Source organism: Rattus norvegicus, chromosome 10 (assembly GCF_021556685.1).
Source record: "Rattus norvegicus strain SHRSP/BbbUtx chromosome 10, alternate assembly SHRSP_T2T, whole genome shotgun sequence".
In the NCBI taxonomy this organism is placed as follows: domain Eukaryota; kingdom Metazoa; phylum Chordata; class Mammalia; order Rodentia; family Muridae; genus Rattus; species Rattus norvegicus.
This window is the reverse complement of record NC_141543.1, coordinates 94,428,884-94,445,432: the sequence shown is the minus strand read 5'-3', so window position 1 is coordinate 94,445,432 and position 16,549 is coordinate 94,428,884. Positions and strand designations below refer to the sequence as shown.

General features: G+C 51.8%; 2 protein-coding genes across 16 annotated transcripts in view; one reads left to right on the top strand and one right to left on the bottom strand.

Moving 5' to 3' along the window:
• Positions 1-7,920, top strand: part of Efcab15 (EF-hand calcium binding domain 15) — a 10,382-nt gene extending 2,462 nt beyond the window's left edge. For 2 of the 4 annotated variants that reach the window (NM_001430322.1, NM_001430324.1), the window contains exons 2-10: positions 3,700-3,745; positions 3,978-4,202; positions 4,328-4,374; positions 5,751-5,894; positions 6,432-6,503; positions 6,588-6,708; positions 6,938-7,116; positions 7,286-7,444; positions 7,653-7,920. In NM_001430322.1, coding sequence (NP_001417251.1) covers positions 3,700-3,745; positions 3,978-4,202; positions 4,328-4,374; positions 5,751-5,894; positions 6,432-6,503; positions 6,588-6,708; positions 6,938-7,116; positions 7,286-7,444; positions 7,653-7,810 — 1,151 coding nt within the window. In that variant the 3' untranslated portion in view covers positions 7,811-7,920. Of the gene's footprint in view, positions 1-3,699; positions 3,746-3,977; positions 4,203-4,294; positions 4,375-5,750; positions 5,895-6,431; positions 6,504-6,587; positions 6,709-6,937; positions 7,117-7,285; positions 7,445-7,652 lie in introns of all 4 variants that reach the window. The other 2 variants (NM_001430321.1, NM_001430323.1) reach the window with 1 other exon arrangement.
• Fmnl1 (formin-like 1) overlaps positions 7,870-16,549 on the bottom strand; it is a 27,544-nt gene continuing 18,864 nt past the window's right edge. For 5 of the 12 annotated variants that reach the window (NM_001439982.1, NM_001439984.1, NM_001439987.1 and 2 more), the window contains 17 exon segments: positions 7,876-8,261; positions 8,875-8,995; positions 9,255-9,335; positions 9,469-9,570; positions 9,787-9,950; positions 10,091-10,220; positions 10,297-10,377; positions 10,938-11,006; positions 11,107-11,341; positions 11,751-11,953; positions 12,532-12,656; positions 12,834-13,124; positions 13,349-13,601; positions 13,771-13,872; positions 14,394-14,543; positions 16,102-16,212; positions 16,460-16,534. In NM_001439982.1, the coding sequence (NP_001426911.1) occupies positions 8,158-8,261; positions 8,875-8,995; positions 9,255-9,335; positions 9,469-9,570; positions 9,787-9,950; positions 10,091-10,220; positions 10,297-10,377; positions 10,938-11,006; positions 11,107-11,341; positions 11,751-11,953; positions 12,532-12,656; positions 12,834-13,124; positions 13,349-13,601; positions 13,771-13,872; positions 14,394-14,543; positions 16,102-16,212; positions 16,460-16,534 (2,397 nt within the window). In that variant the 3' untranslated portion in view covers positions 7,876-8,157. 12 annotated transcript variants of the gene reach the window in all.

Here is a 16,549-nt window from a genome sequence, read left to right as displayed (position 1 = left end):
TAAATAAATTCTACTTTTAACCAGAGGTGTTGGCACATACCTGTCACCCCACACTCAGGATGTGGAGGCAGAGGAATCAGAAACTAAAAGACATCCTTGCACTAGGTTTGGTGGTCATGCTTTTAACCCCAGCACTTGGGAGGAAGAGGCAGGAGGATCTCTTTGAGTTCAGACCCAGCCTGGTCTGCATAGCAAGTTTCAGACCAGCCAGGGATGTATCATGAAAGTCAGACCTAGCTAAATAGCAAGTTCAAGGCTAGCCTGGGCTATGCTACATAAGATCCTGTCTCAAAAAAAAAAAAAAAAAAAAGTCCAAAGTGGCTTTGGGTGCACCAAACAATTGGCAAAAATGGTTCCTGTGTATTCCCTTCTGCCCCACCCCACAGGTCTCCCCCACAGGACACATGGTTACACACACCCACACTGGCACACCACCATCACCCAAAGCCCATAGAGACATTAGGGTCCGTTCCCTCTCAGTGTATGACAAACGTGTGGCGTGTGTGTCATTGTAGTATCATGCAAAATAATCTGCCCACCCTAAAAACCCTCTCTCCACCTACTCATTCCTTCCTCCCCTCAACACTCCTGGTGCCTACGGATCTGCTACTGTCCCCCTTTTCCAGAATGAATTGGAATTGAACTTCATGCAGCCTTCTCGAGCAGGTTTCTTTCCCTTAGTAAGCGTGGAGCTTCCCTCAATGTCTTCTCAATGGCTGGTCAGCTCTTTGCTTTTAGCATTCAAAAAGATTCCATCATCTAGACGGACTGATTTGTCTTTCCATCTACCTACCAAAAGGTATCTTGGTTGACTCCACGTTTGGGCAGTTAGAAAGTTGTAGTATCGTGTGGATTTTGTTTGGACTTGGACTTGTTTTAGCATCATCTGGATAAACGCCAAGGACCACAGCTGCGACTTTATAGACGTCGTTTCGGCCACTAACGGCTGAGCTCACAAACAAGACATCACGATGTGTTCAGATTTGTGATAAAAGCTGGAGTGGCTTCCAGAGCGACTCACTCCTTGCAGCCGGGGCCATGCTGTTCCTCCTCTTCATCAGGATTTGGTGATGTTGGTGGTTTTTTAATCCTGATGTTCTCATGGACCTGTAGTGGTGTCTCACTTTCCTGCTCCCTTTGCTAATGATTCGTGATGCTGGAGATCTCACATACTTGCAAGCGGATGTCGTCTGTTAAGGTGTCTGCTCACATCTTTTGTCCATTTTGATTGAGCGACTCATCTTCTCATTGTTGAGTTTTAGAAGCCATTTGTACATTTTGTGTAACGGTCCTTTTCCAATGTGCATCTCCAAGTCTGTGACTGTCTTCTTTCTTCACATCGTTGGAAAAGTCAAAGGTTTGGGGCTTTTTTGTTTGCATCTTTGAGACAGGGTCTCTCTATGGAGCACTGGCTGCCCTGGAACTTGCAAAGTATACTAGGCTGGCCTTGAACTCATAAAGCTCTGACTGCCTCTGCCTCCAGAGTGCTGGGATTAAAGGTGTGAGTCATTATGCTCAGGCAGAATAGTATTTTATTTAAATATTTTATTGCATTTATCTTGTGTGTGATAATATACCATTCTTTTTATATACTGTTGCGTTTTACTTGCAGTTCACAACCACCTGTATGTCTAGCTTTAGGAGATCAGCTATCCTCTTCTGGTCTCCAAAACTACTTGCACTCATTTGCACAAACACACGTGCGCATACACACACACACACACACACACACACACACACACACACACACACACACAAAGCCTTTAAGGCAAGTTTTTGAGATGGGGTTTCACTGTGTACCCCTGCTGGTCTGGAACTCTTGTTGATCTGCCTACCTCTGTCTCCCAAGTGCTGGGATTAAAATCATGTGTCATGCCAGAGAGTGGTGGCACACGCCTTTAATCCCATCACTCAGGAGGCAGAGGCAGGCAGATCTCTGTGAGCTCGAGGCCAACCTGATCTACAGAGCAAGTTACAGGATAGCCAGGGCTACACAGAGAAACCCTGTCTTGATAAAACAAAAACCAAAGAACAACAACAAAAAATAAACAAACAAAAACGCATGTATCATCACATCTGGCCTAAATAATTTTTAAAGATGAGATTGATGGGGTTGGGGATTTAGCTCAGTGGTAGAGCGCTTGCCTAGCAAGCGCAAAGCCCTGGGTTTGGTCCCCAGCTCCGGGAAAAAAAAAAAAAAAAAAAAAAAACGAGATTTTCGTATGTATGTTCTTGAGGAATATTATAGTTTTCTGGGAAAGTTTTTCTCTGTTTGGAGTACAGGGTTATGGCCTCCCAGGGTGAGTTAAGATATTTATTATATAGAAGGGATAGTTCTTCAATAGAAGTTTGATTAAGAACTCGTCTGTGAGTGTATACAAGCCTCTCTCTGCTTTGGAAGGTTATTAACTATTGATTTGATTTCCTTCACAGATACAGGTCTATTCAGATTGTCTCTTTACAGTAGTCATTTATGATATTCCTTTATTGCCCTTTGATTCTCTGTGGGATCTAGTGGTGTTCCTTTCATACTGCTATAATCGTCCCTCGCCAGCTAATTTTAGTTATGTGCTGCTGTGTGTACACGTGTCTGTGCATGAATACCATGGCATGTGTATGGTATGGATGTCAGTTCTCTTTTCCCATGTGGGTCCAGGGGACCTTTGACCCTGGGTCATCTAACGCAGGGTCAGCAAGCCGGCACCTTTACTCACCGAGCCATCTCGCCAGCCCTAGCCACTCCACGGCTCTTTCAAAGAACAAGACTTTGGCATTTACAATTTCCACTATTGATTTCCTGCTTTCCGATCTTAAGTTTTGTTCTTCTTTTGATTCTCAGTTCTGCTTACTGGAGATGTAATTTGCGCTTCTTTTTCTAGTTTCTTGGAGTAGAAACTCTGAAGATACCTCCTTTTCTAAAATGTGCGCCTCGTGCTACAAATGTCTCCGGAGAGTGGCATTTGTTACATGTTACAGTCTCACAATTTCCAATAAGTTGTATGTTTATTTTCGTTTAGTTTGAGGTATTTTGAGTTTGATACATGATTTCAAACTCACTGAAGAGTCGAGGATGACCTTGAACTCCTGAACCTTCTGCTTTTGCTCCTTCTCCCCATCCCTGTCCTCCTGACAAGGTCTTATTATGTATGTAGCTCAGAATAGCCTTGAATTCGGAATGGTCTTGCCCCAGCCTCCAGTGTTCTAGAATTAGAGATGTACATGACCACGCCTGACTCCACATGTTGTTTCAAGGTGTATCACTTAATAAGAAAAAGCTTATGATTTAATCTTCCAGCTCTCTCTGTTACAGGCTTCTAGTTTCATTCACTCCTTCCCTGGGAGCAGACATTGTACAATTTGTATTACTTCTAAGTATTGAGGATTCCCGGACTGTATTGAAATGTGGTTAGTGGGCTTATTTGGCCAGGACCCCATGTCCCACATCCCTGGCTTTGGGATTCTGTGGCCTGCTTTTCCCTTGTGGGCCTCTGCCATCCTGACTCAGCATCCAGAGAGTAATCATCACAAAATGTAGATGCCTGAAGGGAGGTAGAGACTTGGGAAGAATAAAGCAAGCATCGGGCTCCTGTCCCTGGCAGAAAGCTGGCAGCCTCTGAGGGAGGGCTCGCAGCCAAAAGACAAACCCCAGCAGTGAGGCAGCCTGGGGGCAACCTCAGAGCCTGTGACTCTGCCTTTCAGGCAGCAGAGGCCAGAAGACCAAGAGACCCCCAACGACACTGAGAAGGTACAAACTACCAGGCTGGAGGGAGGTCCTTTGTGTCACCTGAGTTGGGGGTGGAGAGTCACACCAACTACAGAAGCCCCTTCCTATAGGGCTATGGATTCAGCCTGGCCCTGAGGATCTGGGAGGAGGAGGAGGAGGCGGACCTGCTCACCCTCAGGCTTTGTCCTCTAGGCTCTCTGGAGCCTATGCCCTTCAGTTGAGTAGGCTGTCTTGCCTTCTCCCTGCCTCTAAGGCCTCCACAGAAGCCTCGGAATATCCTCATGAGAGATGCATTCGAGGAGCAGGCTGGTAGGGTGCAAAAGGAGCGGACGCAGCTGCAGACAGGTCAGCCGTCCCAGTCAGGACTAGGAGCAGCCGTGCCCACTAAAGAGGAGACCATACTGAGGTCAAAAGAGTTCAAGAATCCTTCTGAAACTGCCCATCCATATTGGCCAGGGCCAGATGACGGGTCTCAAAGGTGAGAGCAGGAAGGGGAGGTCAGGTCTGGTGGGAGAGGGGGTGCTGGTTTGGGGCCAAGGCCTGCCTGGCCCTGGATTATCTTTGCAACAGGTATTACATGTCCAGCTTCTCTCTCTGGAGCAGTTCGACCAATGATAGCTTGCTACCCCTGACACCCCGGCAGCTGACAGGTAAGGAGCCGAGGTCCAGGGGAAAATAGGAGGATGCCCAGGGCAGAATTACAGTTACCTGGCCCTGAGGTTAACATATTTATGACCCTTGCCACCTTCCTTCCGTGCCAGTCTAATCTTCTCTATAGCCCAAGGGCTCCCAGAAGTTTGGGGGAGGGGAGGGGTGCGTATCTATCTCTGTGTGTCTGTGTGTCTCTTTGTGTGTTTCTGTCTGTGAAGGGAATAAGAAAAATAAAACTAAATGTATTGGTGGATAGCTGGGTGGAGATATTTGAATGGATGGGACAGGATAAAAAAGAAAAAAAGGAAGAGAATTGACAGAAAAGAAAAATGACATTTCCAGGGTTTGGCATGAGGGGCAGAGGTAGGATAGAAAGTCGTCTGTCGGGGGCTGGAGAGATGGCTCAGTGGTTAAGAGCCCAACTGCTCTTCCTGAGGTCCTGAGTTCAAATCCCAGCAACCACATGGTGGCTCACAACCATCTGTAATGAGATCTGATGCCCTCTTCTGATGTGTCTGAAGGCAGCTACAGTGTACTCATACAATCAAATAAAATCTTAAAAAATAAACTTATAAAAAAAAAAAAAAGAAAGTCGTCTGTCCCTGACCTCCTCAAATATCACGCCCTGATGGTGGCAGGCACCCATCAAAGAAGAACTCTTTCTACATCAATAATTAGAGTGCCTGTTAGTATATCACATACCAGTGGGGTCCCCAGGCACCACAGGACCCCACAGGTGACCTTGGATGTGATTTTTTTTAGATTTTTAATTTTAGTTGTGTGGAGTGGGTAGGGCATATGCAGTGCCCACAGAAGCCAGGGGTTCCAGAACCCCGGGACAGGCTGGAGTTACAGGCGGTTGTCAGCCACTCAACATGTAACTCAGGTTCTCTGTAAGAGCAGTATGCACTCTTAGCCACTAAGCCAAATCTCTAGTCCCACACACGTCAGATTTTAAAATATTTTTATACATGTGTGTGTACCTGTACAGGCACGCATGTGAGCACATACCCTGGCACCTACGCGAAGGGCAGATCATAACTTAAAGGAATCCGTTCTCTCTATCGAGTGGGTCCTATGATCAAACTCAGGTCATCGGGTTTGGCAGCAAGCACCCTTTACACGTTGAGCCGTCTCTCTGGCCTCTACACATGAATCGTAAACCCTTCTTGTACAATAACGTGCAAATCTTGGACATAAGGACGGAATAATTTGGGAGCCAACACACAGACGTTACAGTGTTGCTATCGGTCAGTTACACTGAAGGTTAAAATGGGTTCATTCAAACCACCAATCCACCCCAGCTGGAGTGGAGAAACCATGTCTTTAAACGTGTTGTTTTCACCTTGCTGACTGGCCCTCTCTCCACCCTCAGCCTTCCAGGATATCTTCAAACTGTTCAGTTGCAGCCCGACAGGCACTGTGGACATGCACAGTATGAAAGTTGCCCTTCGCAATGTGGGTATCCAGCTGGGCCCACAGGAGATGTGCGAGGCTCTTCGCCTGGCCGACTTAGATGGTGGGTGCCCCATCTCTGCCTCCTTGTGTCCTCCCATCTCTAGGCTGTCTCCTAATGAATGCTACCCCTTGGAGCTACAAAATCCTTGGCCGGGTTCTGTTTTTTTTTTTTTTTTTCCCCCCCCCCGGAGCTGGGGACCGAACCCAGGGCCTTGTGCTTCCTAGGTAAGCGCTCTACCACTGAGCTAAATCCCCAGCCCCTGGGTTCTGTTTTTTTAAAGTTCCCTTTTCCAGGAAGCCCTTCTAGTCCAGCATCCCAATCTTTGGGCCTTCATACTGACTCAGTTCTCATCCCATCCAGGGCAAGAGCTGTTTCCCTCCACACTCACACTAGAACCCTTTGGCTTTTACAGAAGGCTGTTGATAAATGATCTTAGTACTTTATTGGGGGGCAGATCTATTTTAAAGAGATGGATGGTTTAGGGGAGGGTTATGATGGTGGGGAAAATCCCAAATAATTCTCAATGTGTATTTAAGTGTCTACACGGCAAACTTTCCAAATAGCGCAAGTACCGACTACCTCTCCTTGACTTCCCAGGTGATGGAATCGTAAGCTTCAAGGACTTCCTAGGTGTCCTCACTGACAACCACCGTCTGGCTCAGTGCATGAGTGAGGGGTTAAGTTGATGGGCAGGGGAGGAGTCTTGAATGAGAACATCCCTCCTCATCTCTGGCCTGTGTTTGCTATACTCAGGCCAAATGAAGGGCAGTCGGTTCTGTGAGCCCCCAGGCCTGCAGACCCTGTTCCTCGAGGTGCTGTTCAAACTACTGAATCAAGGCTTTGTACCCGCCAAATCAAGGCAGGAGGTGACAAGGTAGACACAGCTATCCTCGGCTCCCAGACCTGGGTGGGATTCAGAGGACAGAACTTGGGACGGGGGAGGGTCCTGCCTCCAGAGAATGCCCTGACCTCCTGGACCCCAGGCCATCCCTTAACCAAAGAAAGACAAGTAGCCTCCGGTCCTGCTTGGGTTTCCCCACCTATAAGATGGTGGTGAGAGAGGTGCGGTGTCTGAGCCCGCTGTCCCACTTTTCTCCCCCAAGCTACTATTTCCAGAAGCAGCGGGACCTGCGGTTGAGCTCCTGCCCGCGGAACCGGGCGCGCGGCCCGAGCCGGCCTGCGCGTGCGCACACGGGCCTCACCTTCTTCTGCCAAGCTGCGCGCCTCAATGGCCTCTCCAGCTCTCAGCTGGCGCGCTCCTTGCACACACTCTGCAGAGCAGGTGCGCCCCAAGCCGGTCCACGGGCTGGGGTTGTCCCAGGCACGGGGCGGGACCCCGTGGGAGGGGGATGCTCCGGGTCATCCGTAGCCCAGGCCACCGCCACCTCCTACTCCCGCGGGCCCCTCCCAGTACTGTCCCTGTATCTTCCTCCTCTGGGATCCCGCCCCAGGTGGGCGTAGCCCCTACACTCAGATTCCCAACCTCGCCGGGCGCCCGAGGCCAGATCGCAAGACCACGACTCGAACTGCAGGGCCCGAGGTTCGTCTCCCCAAACCCCAACAGCCAGGCCGCCCCAAGCTCCCTCTCAACCTTGGGCCACTCAGCAAAGGTGAGAATCCGCAGATACTCTTAAGGACAGGGCAGATGGGGCGGAGGCGGGACAGCAGATGGGGCGTGATTGGCAGTCAGCAGAGGCTGGGGTTAGAGTGGGACCTGAGCCAAAAGAAATGGGGGGTGCAGGAGCAGCAGAAGGTACACCCAGGTGTTGCTGATCGCGCACCGCGTCCCTAACGAATAGCCCCCTCGATCTTCCGCAGGTCCCCTCCGCCCTCCCGCTGGGCTAATGAGCCAGCCGCTGGAGCAAATGCGCCCCTCGAAGCTGGCTTCCTCTCCGCCAACTCTAGTGCAGAAGCACCCCTCCTCCCCTTCGTCAGCCTGTTTCCAGAGATGTACTATTAAGAGCTTGTACAAGTAAACCGTTTGCTGAGCGAAGCTGGCTGCGCCTGGTGGGACGAAGCAACGAGCCGACGCGGGTCTTTTGCAAACATCTTTATTAATCTTGTATAAAAATAAGGTCCAAGGAGAGTCCTCCGAGTTAGGGCGGCGGCGAGGTGCACTTTATAAGTTACAGGCCAGGATCCCGCTCAGGCTAATTATGGCTATTGGAGGGAGAGGGTGCTGGGACCAGCTTTTTTTTGGGGGGGGGTCTTCAAGGCTAGTAGTCTAGAAGGAGCAGATGCCCGATCCAGCCGAGCTAAGGACCACCACCTTTGAGCTCCAACCTGCCTATGGCCCTATAGAATCCACCAGCAGAAACAGTGGCTACAGCGAGAGGTCAGCAGTGACCGGCAGTGGGGGTCCAGGGGGGCGCCGGCGAGCACTTCGGCGTCCTGTGTCTGCACGGATGTAGGGCTGGTTCCGAAGATCTAGCAATCAAAGGAGACACATTAGCCCAGGCTTCAGGGCATAGGCTCCTCTTTCTAAGGCCTTGATTCTGTACACGTGGGAGGGGACACTGATTTACCACAGCCAGAAACAGCACCCTCTAAAAACATCCCAGCATGCAGCGGCCCGAGATGAGGAGGCATATCTGCTCCCCCATATTCCCAGACCAAAGGCCAGGTTATGTAGGTACCTGGGAGCTAGAGGGTCATCTCCTCTCCCAGGCTGGCCTCACAGAGGAGCCGGGATGTCCGCTTGCCAGTACGGGCAGTGAAGGGCACTGTCTTGAGCACTGAGGTTTGGGGGATAGAAGGTAGAGAGAGAGAAAAAAAAAAGAAAAGCAGAAAAGGTAGCAAGAGGTATGCAGAACAGGCATGGTGGCCCGTACCTTTGATCCCAGCTCTGCAGGGGCAGAGGCAAGAGGATCTCTGTGCGTTTAAGGCCAGCCTGGTCTACACAGCAAGTTTCTGGGCAAGCCAGGGCTGCACAATGAGATGGAATGGGAGGAGGCAGCAGACCCCTCAGGATGGGGAGAAATTCAGGAAGAGGAGGATGTGGTCGAGACTGGAGACAGGACAGACCAGACGAAGCTCTCACCTGTGATGATGTCTTCAATGGCCCCATCTCGGTCACTCTCATAGATGAGTGGTTCTTTCAGCTGCTTCCGTTTTAGCTCAGAGATGAGGTCCATCTGTTGTCGCCTGGCCTTGGGAGGAGACTGGGGAGATGAACAGTTCTAACTTTAGGATACTTCTCATCCCACCCACTCTGGAACATCTGTGTAGCTCCTCACGGTGAGGATAACCAGCTAAGGCAGAAGGAAGCTACACCTGCTTCCTCCCCTAGCTCCTGGGGCACTGTCCTTGTCCTGGGGCAGAATCTGTCCCAACCCTGAAGGGGTAGGGCTGAGACAAGAGGGTGAAGGGGATGCTACAAGTTCCTGAACCCCAGTCCCAGACCTGGGAACAGCCGCCTACCTTGGGTGCTGGAGGCTCTTCCCTGCCTGAGGTGTCCGCGGCTGCTTCCTTCTTCCATTGTTCCACCTCCTGCTCTGCTTTCTAAGGGCCCAAGGCAGGTCTTGGTGAAAACAGCCCTCCTCTTTCCCTGTCTTACCTGGGACACGAGCTGTCCCTACTGCTCTCTCGGGGAGAGGCTGCAGAGCCCCGTGCCCCACCCACCAGATACTTGTACCTTGTAGGCCTTGGTGAAGCGACTGAAGAGGGAAAAAAACATGGAGGGGGATGTGGTCTTGGGATTTTCTCCAAAGTACTCCACCACGGACTCGTAGGCCTCCTGCAAGCACAACCCATCAGCCAAGATAGCTTGGGCCCCTTGGATCCTAAGCATGCGCTGTGCCCTTTGGGATACCACATCTCTGTTCTTCCACACAGGATGGTCCCTTACTGTTCATCCCAGGGTTCTGCCTGGGGCCACACCCCTCCTGGTCTTTGCTCCTTCCACCACCCTAAGACTTCAGTGGCTAATGTTCTGTGTTACCCTCCAGCTCACCTGGGCTGTCTTGCTGTCTGCCAGTAGCTTGTCCATGGTGGGAGAGTTAGCCCTCAGGAATTCTTTGAGCACCAGGCAGTCATCTTGCCGCACAAACTCTCTTTGTGTCAACTCCAGACCTCGCTGCAAGGAGCGCACGTCTCCCAGCACACTGTCCAGGGACACTGGAGTGGACAGCACAGAGTCAGGAGAAGGCAGCATGCATACAGTTATCCTCCAGTCCCCCTTGCTTCCTCCTAACCACATCAGTAGTAGCCCAAGGACTGAGCTCCCTGCTCCTAACCAAAACCCCAGCACCCCATACCTGAGCCTGCTTTATCCAAGAAGTGCAGGTCGCTATGAAAGCCCGTGAGCTGTGGGTACTTCTCAGCAATGACCTTCACCAAGTAATGCAGCAACGTCTGTTTCCGGTCAGTCGACTTCATCTCCAACAACTGGACAAGGATCTGTTATAAGCCACAGGCCACCAACCAGACCCCAGACAGCCCCAGACTAGGAGCCCCATCTCACCGCATCCAGACTCTGAAGTCGGAAACCATAGGCTGCCCCACGCTTACTACTGTTCATGTAGTTGCCAAAAGCCAGGACGATCTGGGAGAGGCAGAGAAAAAGACTCAATGAGATCCAGGCTGAGATTTAAAAAAAAAAAACCTTGAAGAATATATACTACTCAGGAAGGAAGGTCACCAGAAACCAGCCTTCACACTTAGCCCCTCATGAATGGGCCCTTTGGTTCCAATGCACACACAACCTGTAAATGTGTATATCGTGTGCACTCTAAACACCAGTAGTGTGCTCAGATTTTATCCTTCGTTAGTCCACCCCAAACTGGCTTGCCACCATCCCATCCTCAATTCCCTGACAGCCATGTATTCTTGTCTGCAGACACTCCACTGAACAGTTACCCAGTTACTCACACAGGAATCCCCAGAGGGACTGAGACCCGGAGAAGGAGCTCAGATGCAGGGTCACAGGCACGGCTGCCGTGGCCTTTGCCCATCTCCACCTCCCACCTTAGCTTGTCTACCAGCACATGCGCGTGAGAAATGGGCGCATTACCCAGGTGGACAGGGCCTGGGTCTCCCTTTTTACGCTACCTAAACGAGGCAAGGTCAGGCCCTGCTTCCCAGTCTCTTGCCCTGGGCTCTCACCTCTAGGATCTGGCGAAGCTTGTCAGAGGACTTGATGGATATAGAGGCTGCAATGATGGCGTTCAGTTGCTAAGGGTGGGATGAAGATAAAGTAAGCTGGAGCCTCCCATCTTAGAAGCTACCCACCAGCCCAGACTCCACCACACCACCCTGCCCGTCTTGCCCACACCGGCATGAGCAGCTGGGCCGTGTCTGGAAAGTTGCCCAGGAAGGTGAGTGTATTCATTCGCTCTGGAAGCCTCTGGATGCGACTGAAGCGCAGCATGAAGCGGTCCTCCTCTGACAGCTCTTCCATTGGCCGCTGCTCCTTCTCAAATCGGGCTATGAGGCTACGCTCGTAGTCTGTGGGCAGGAAGCGGGTCAACAGCTCCAAGAAATCCAGGCTGAGAGTCTGGAGGTCATACCTGCATAAGGAAACGGGAGAGTGAGTGTCGTTCCACACTTACAAGTTCCAGAAGAACGGGACTGAATACCGAATAAACAACCTCCCATATTTAGTATCCGTAGACCGCTTCAGAGAACAAGAGAGAGGAGTCGAGCACACCGAAAGCCCCAGTTCTGTCATATAACACTGGCAGATATACAACTATGAATCCTTTGGCTTGAGTGCCCATGCTGGGCAGAAGCAGGAAAAGAGTCAGGAGGCCTCAATCAGGGCATGGACTCAGAGTACAGTCTCAGTTGTCTTGGTCTGACCAGGACTGGTATGAGGTCTGATGGACTCTGTCCCACTGCTGGGATTCTTACCACACTCTGCCTAATGATCCTTGCCTAGTGAGGGGACTTGGGCCACATCCCAGCACAGGTACTCACGTCTCAATGGCCTCGCAGATTCTGTCAGCTCCTAGGTTGCCCTTGCGCAGGGTGATGGCCAAATTCTTGGCCCTGTTGGCTTCAATGAGGGTTGCCTTAGTTGGGGCTTTGTGGGCTGTCTTCCCCTTCAGAGCGCTGATGTCCAGGCTGGGGCCTTGGGATTTGGTCTTAAACTGCTCCTCAAAGTCATTCATGTCTAACTCCTAAAGGGTGCAAGGGGAGAAAGCCAGACCGAGTGGAGCCGAGATCTAGCAACACTCCTGGGATGTTAGTATCGCCATCCGAGAAACTGGACAGAAAAACCAGTGAGCCAGCCTCGACAGGAGACACAGGAGAGACACAGATAGATGGGACAGAAATGATGACACGGAGGACCCAGATTCCTGGCTATTACAAGAAGTGCTCAACAGTCAGCAAAGCAGTGAGAAGAGACTATTCCAGGCAGAGAAAACAGTTCCAGCAACGGCCCAGAGGGCAGGGAAACCATCCCAAAATGAAACTGATAGCACAGGCCCCAGGGCTTTCGTTGTCTGTGGGAAGTGGGCAGAAAGGAGAGGTCACTGTTGGGAGACAGAGGAAAGACTGCAGGAGTCTTCTCCTTCTGATTTCTCCTGTCCAGCCTTGTAGTCAAGCTAGCTCACTGGTTTTTCTATCCAATGCTAGTCTGTGTCGTAAAGCCCACACACACCCCGAGTTTCCTCGGCCCCATCTGTAAACCAAGTGACGCAGATGGCTATCCCCGTGCCCAGCGTGACCCTGGAGCCCCCTGGTGCCCACTCACCTGCAGCACCTTCTCATCATTGAGCTCAGTAAAGACGGTGCCTGTGATCTGGCTGGGTTTCAGCGCCACCCAGTTAAGCAATGGCATCCGGAACTTGGTCTGGATGGGTTTCTTGGCTTTCACCCCTGGGAGCAAGAAGGAGTGGCAAGGCATGCAGACACTGGAAGGAACTAACCCGACCAGGCCTAACAAGACAGGTAAGAGGCAGTGGAGAGGGTCCTGAAGGACTACACTGAGCGGGAGGAGCCCTGTTCTGCTTCCCCAACCAGCCGTAGAGGACTGAGATAGTCCACTCCACTCACCTGGGCCTATCTCTGGGTCTTGTCCTCCAAGGATATCAGGGGGCCCTCCTGGAGGTGGTGGCGGTGGCGGTGGCACCGGTCCATCAGTTCCAAGTGGGGGTGGTGGAGGTGGGGGAGGCAGGTCTCCAGGCAACGGTGGTGCAGGTGGCGGCGCTGCGCAGCCTGGGAGGGGCGGGGCCAGCGGGGGTGCAGAGGGAAGGGCTTCCTGCTGGGACTGGAGGTTAGGTAGTGGAGGTGGAGGTGGCGGAGGTGGCGGAGGCGTTGGTGATGCTGCTTCGGGAACTGACTCTGCTGCAGGTGGGAGGTGCCCATTATTTCTTGCCTGGCGGGGGGGGGGGGGTTGGGTCCTTCCCTCCTCCCTCTCCTATGCATGCGTCCAGAACCCATTTTAACCCACCTGAGTGTACCTGTGCCACGCCTACAATCTAACCTCCTGGTCTTTCACAGCCAGGTATATCCTCAGGATACCCTTCCCTGCCCTGGTCTCTCTCCCCTAGCATGAAGGTCCTGCGCACCTGTGCTAGGGGAATCAGTGGACACCCTCGGAGCTGGTGCGTCGTCACCGCTTGGTGTCGCCGCAGCGCCGGGGAGGATCTCGATGGAGACGACATCCCCCGGTCCCCGCAGGATACGGATTAACCCCTTTTCTTCAAGCTCTTCCACCTTCAGCTCAAGAGCTGAGGGTCGCACCACGGTAGGAGCAGGCACTTTCTCAGGTTCAGGGATTCGTCTGGAAGTGACCATGGGGGTCGACTCGCTGAAGCGCTCCTGTGAGCCCCAGGAAAAAGATTAGTGCCCACTTGCAAGCTCTCCGGTATACGGCAACCCCGCCCAATTCTTTTTCTGGGATGGACTGGGATGTAAAGCAGAGAAGACTCCTTGGGAAGCCTGGCCTGGCGCACACCCCCATCCTGGCTCAGCCCACACCAAAGCTTACCCTCAGGGTCTCCAATTCCTTGCGAGCCTGGCTTAGCTGCTTCTCCAGTTCAGCGATCTTGGCCATGGAGTCGTTCTCTGTGTCCCGAAGCCGCTCTGTCAGCTGTGGCACCAGCACATGGTGAGCTACCACCCGCGGCCAAGCACTGGCACCACCGGTGAGGGGGCGGCATCAGGCAAGCCTGCCTGGAGGGTTGGGGGAGGCTCCCACATCCGCTTGGCCTAGCGTGCCAAGGGCGGGCCGAGCCTGGCACCTGAACCCATATAAATTAGGAGGGGAAATCAAGGCACTAGTGCGAAGAAAGGTGGTAGAGGAGAAGGTTGTGCTGAGAGGCACCACAGGACCCAATTCTCTGGAGTTTGGATTTAGAATCTTTTCAGGGAGAAGGTGCCTGCTTTGCGCACAAGTCCCACGCAGCGTGGGCGGTCCCTAAAGACTCATTGAGAAAGATACCAAAAGGACGCTGGATTTGGATTGAGGGCAAACTCAGGCAGACTGCTGCTCCCAGTCCACACCCAGAACTCTGCCTTCCATTCAGTACTTGCTGCACAAGAGGAGCCCACCCCAGGACAGCCTTCCTGTGGGCCTACTGTGTGATGGACTAGGTTGTGAGCAGCTCTCACCGTTGCCACCTGCTCCTGCAGCTCCTCCATGTGCTCCAGCACTGCATTCTTAGTCTCGGTCTCCTCCAACAGTGTTCCCACGTCAAAAACGTTATCCAGGTATGCCTGGATCTGCACCTGCAGCTTGTCACTCTCGGTGAGCCGGAGCCTCTGTCCCCAGACAGTAGGAGTATAGTGAGGTCTGAGGTGGGGGGGGGGTTCTATCCAACAACCACCACTTCCAGGAGAAAGTACTTGAGCTCTAGTTTGATTTTTATTTTGACTGATATAATTCACTATTTTAAGGTGTGTTGTTTCTTTCCTAGAAGCTCAGGACCCAAGAAGGAAACCCTATACCAGTTAGGTTCCTTTCCCATTATATCCCCCCAGCTCCTGGCTGCTATGAATCGTACTTCCCACAGCTATGGATTTAGTCATTCTGGCCATTCCTTTCTTTATTCTTTTTCCTTTCCTTTTCTTTTCTTCTCCCTCTGTGTTCTCTCTCTCTCTCTCTCTCTCTCTCTCTCTCTCTCTCTCTCTCTCTCTGTGTGTGTGTGTGTGTGTGTGTGTGTGTGTGTGTGTGTGTGTGTGTGTGTGTGTTGTTTCCAGTCAGGGTCTCACTATGCACCTCTGGCTGTTCCTGGAACAGACCAAGCTAGCCCTCAAACTCACAGAGATCCACCTGCCTCTGCTTTTGTGGTGCTGGGATCAAAGATGTTTATCACTTCCACCCAGCAACATTTCTTATTTGTAAAAGTCACATAATGGTCAGCTTTTTTATGCATGTGTGTACGGCCCTGTATGAGTTTACAGACACCACATGAGGCCAGAAGAGAACATCCAATCCCCTGGAACTGGAGTCGCAGGAGAGTGGAAGCCACCAGATATGGGTGGTGGGAGGCAGAGGGTCCTGGATCCTCTCCAGGGGTAGTAAGTGCTCTTAATTGCTACATGATCTCTCCAGCTCTATACTTAGCCTTTTGCCTCTGGCTTCTCTCTCCTTTCAAGGATCAGCCATGAAGCCAATGTCTTGACCCAGATTTACCATATCCTATTGTACGGCTATACCAGCCCAGCCTTCTCTAACTGTTAGCCAGTCCTAGCTTTTGGAACTCCAACCCCAAAGGCCTCACTCCTCTAGAAAGCCTCCCAGAGGCTGTGATTTCTCTCTGCTCATGGGTTCCTCTGTCCCCTCTTCCTAAGACCCAGACCTCTCGCCTTAGCCAGCTCCTCACTCTGTCTCGTATCTCTTAGTTCCTCATCATAAGCTGTGGTCAGAGCATCTGACTGGACTGATGCTCCTGGGTCAGACACAGGGCCACCTGAGCCTGTTCCAGGATCTCCATGACAGATGCTACAGTATCCATCATGTATCAGGGGCTCCTCTACACATTTGGAGTCACTGTCACCTCTGTGATTGACAGGCAAATAGTCTCAGGAGGATGAACAGGTGCATACAAGGTCAAACGGTTAGCAAGTGATGGGGGTAGGATTCTGTTTATTGGTAGGTTTTTATCATTTGGGCGGGAGGGACAGTAAACCCCAGACGGAACTTGAACGTGAACTCCTCCTGCCTTAGCCTCCCAAGTGACAGGATTGCAACTATGTATCTCCAAGCCCAGTTCTCAGAGCCAAGGCTTGAATTGAAGACCTGCTAACTACATACTAAACATTCCACAGTGGGTGGGTAGTTCAGTCAGGGGGGACAGGAGCGGGGTACCGGGCTCACCTCCAAGTACAGGTCCAGACCCAAGTGAGTGAACTCATATTGCAAGAAGACACGGAAGTTCATGTTCTCCACCGAGTGTACCACGATGTTGATGAACTGCATGCAAGCCACCTAGGGGCCAGGAGCACAAGTAAATCTCAGGACTTCTAACTCGGGGTGCTGATATCTTCCCTTCCCATTTGTCCCCAAGCCTCCCTCCCTTTCTATATCCCACTTACTCAGTCTTGTAACATCCAGGTCCCCTTGCTCCAGTCCCCACTCCTCTCACATCCACCCGCCAAGCTACCCAGAATCGGACTCTGCTCCTAGCATGCAATAGGGCCCGGCTGGTCCTCAGCCCCCAGGGCTCCAAGCTCACCATGAAGTCAATGTTGCTGTCTTCATTCCGGAAATACTCCATTAGCTTTTCAAATCTGTGCTGCTCCCCACACACCTGGAGAGGAAGAAT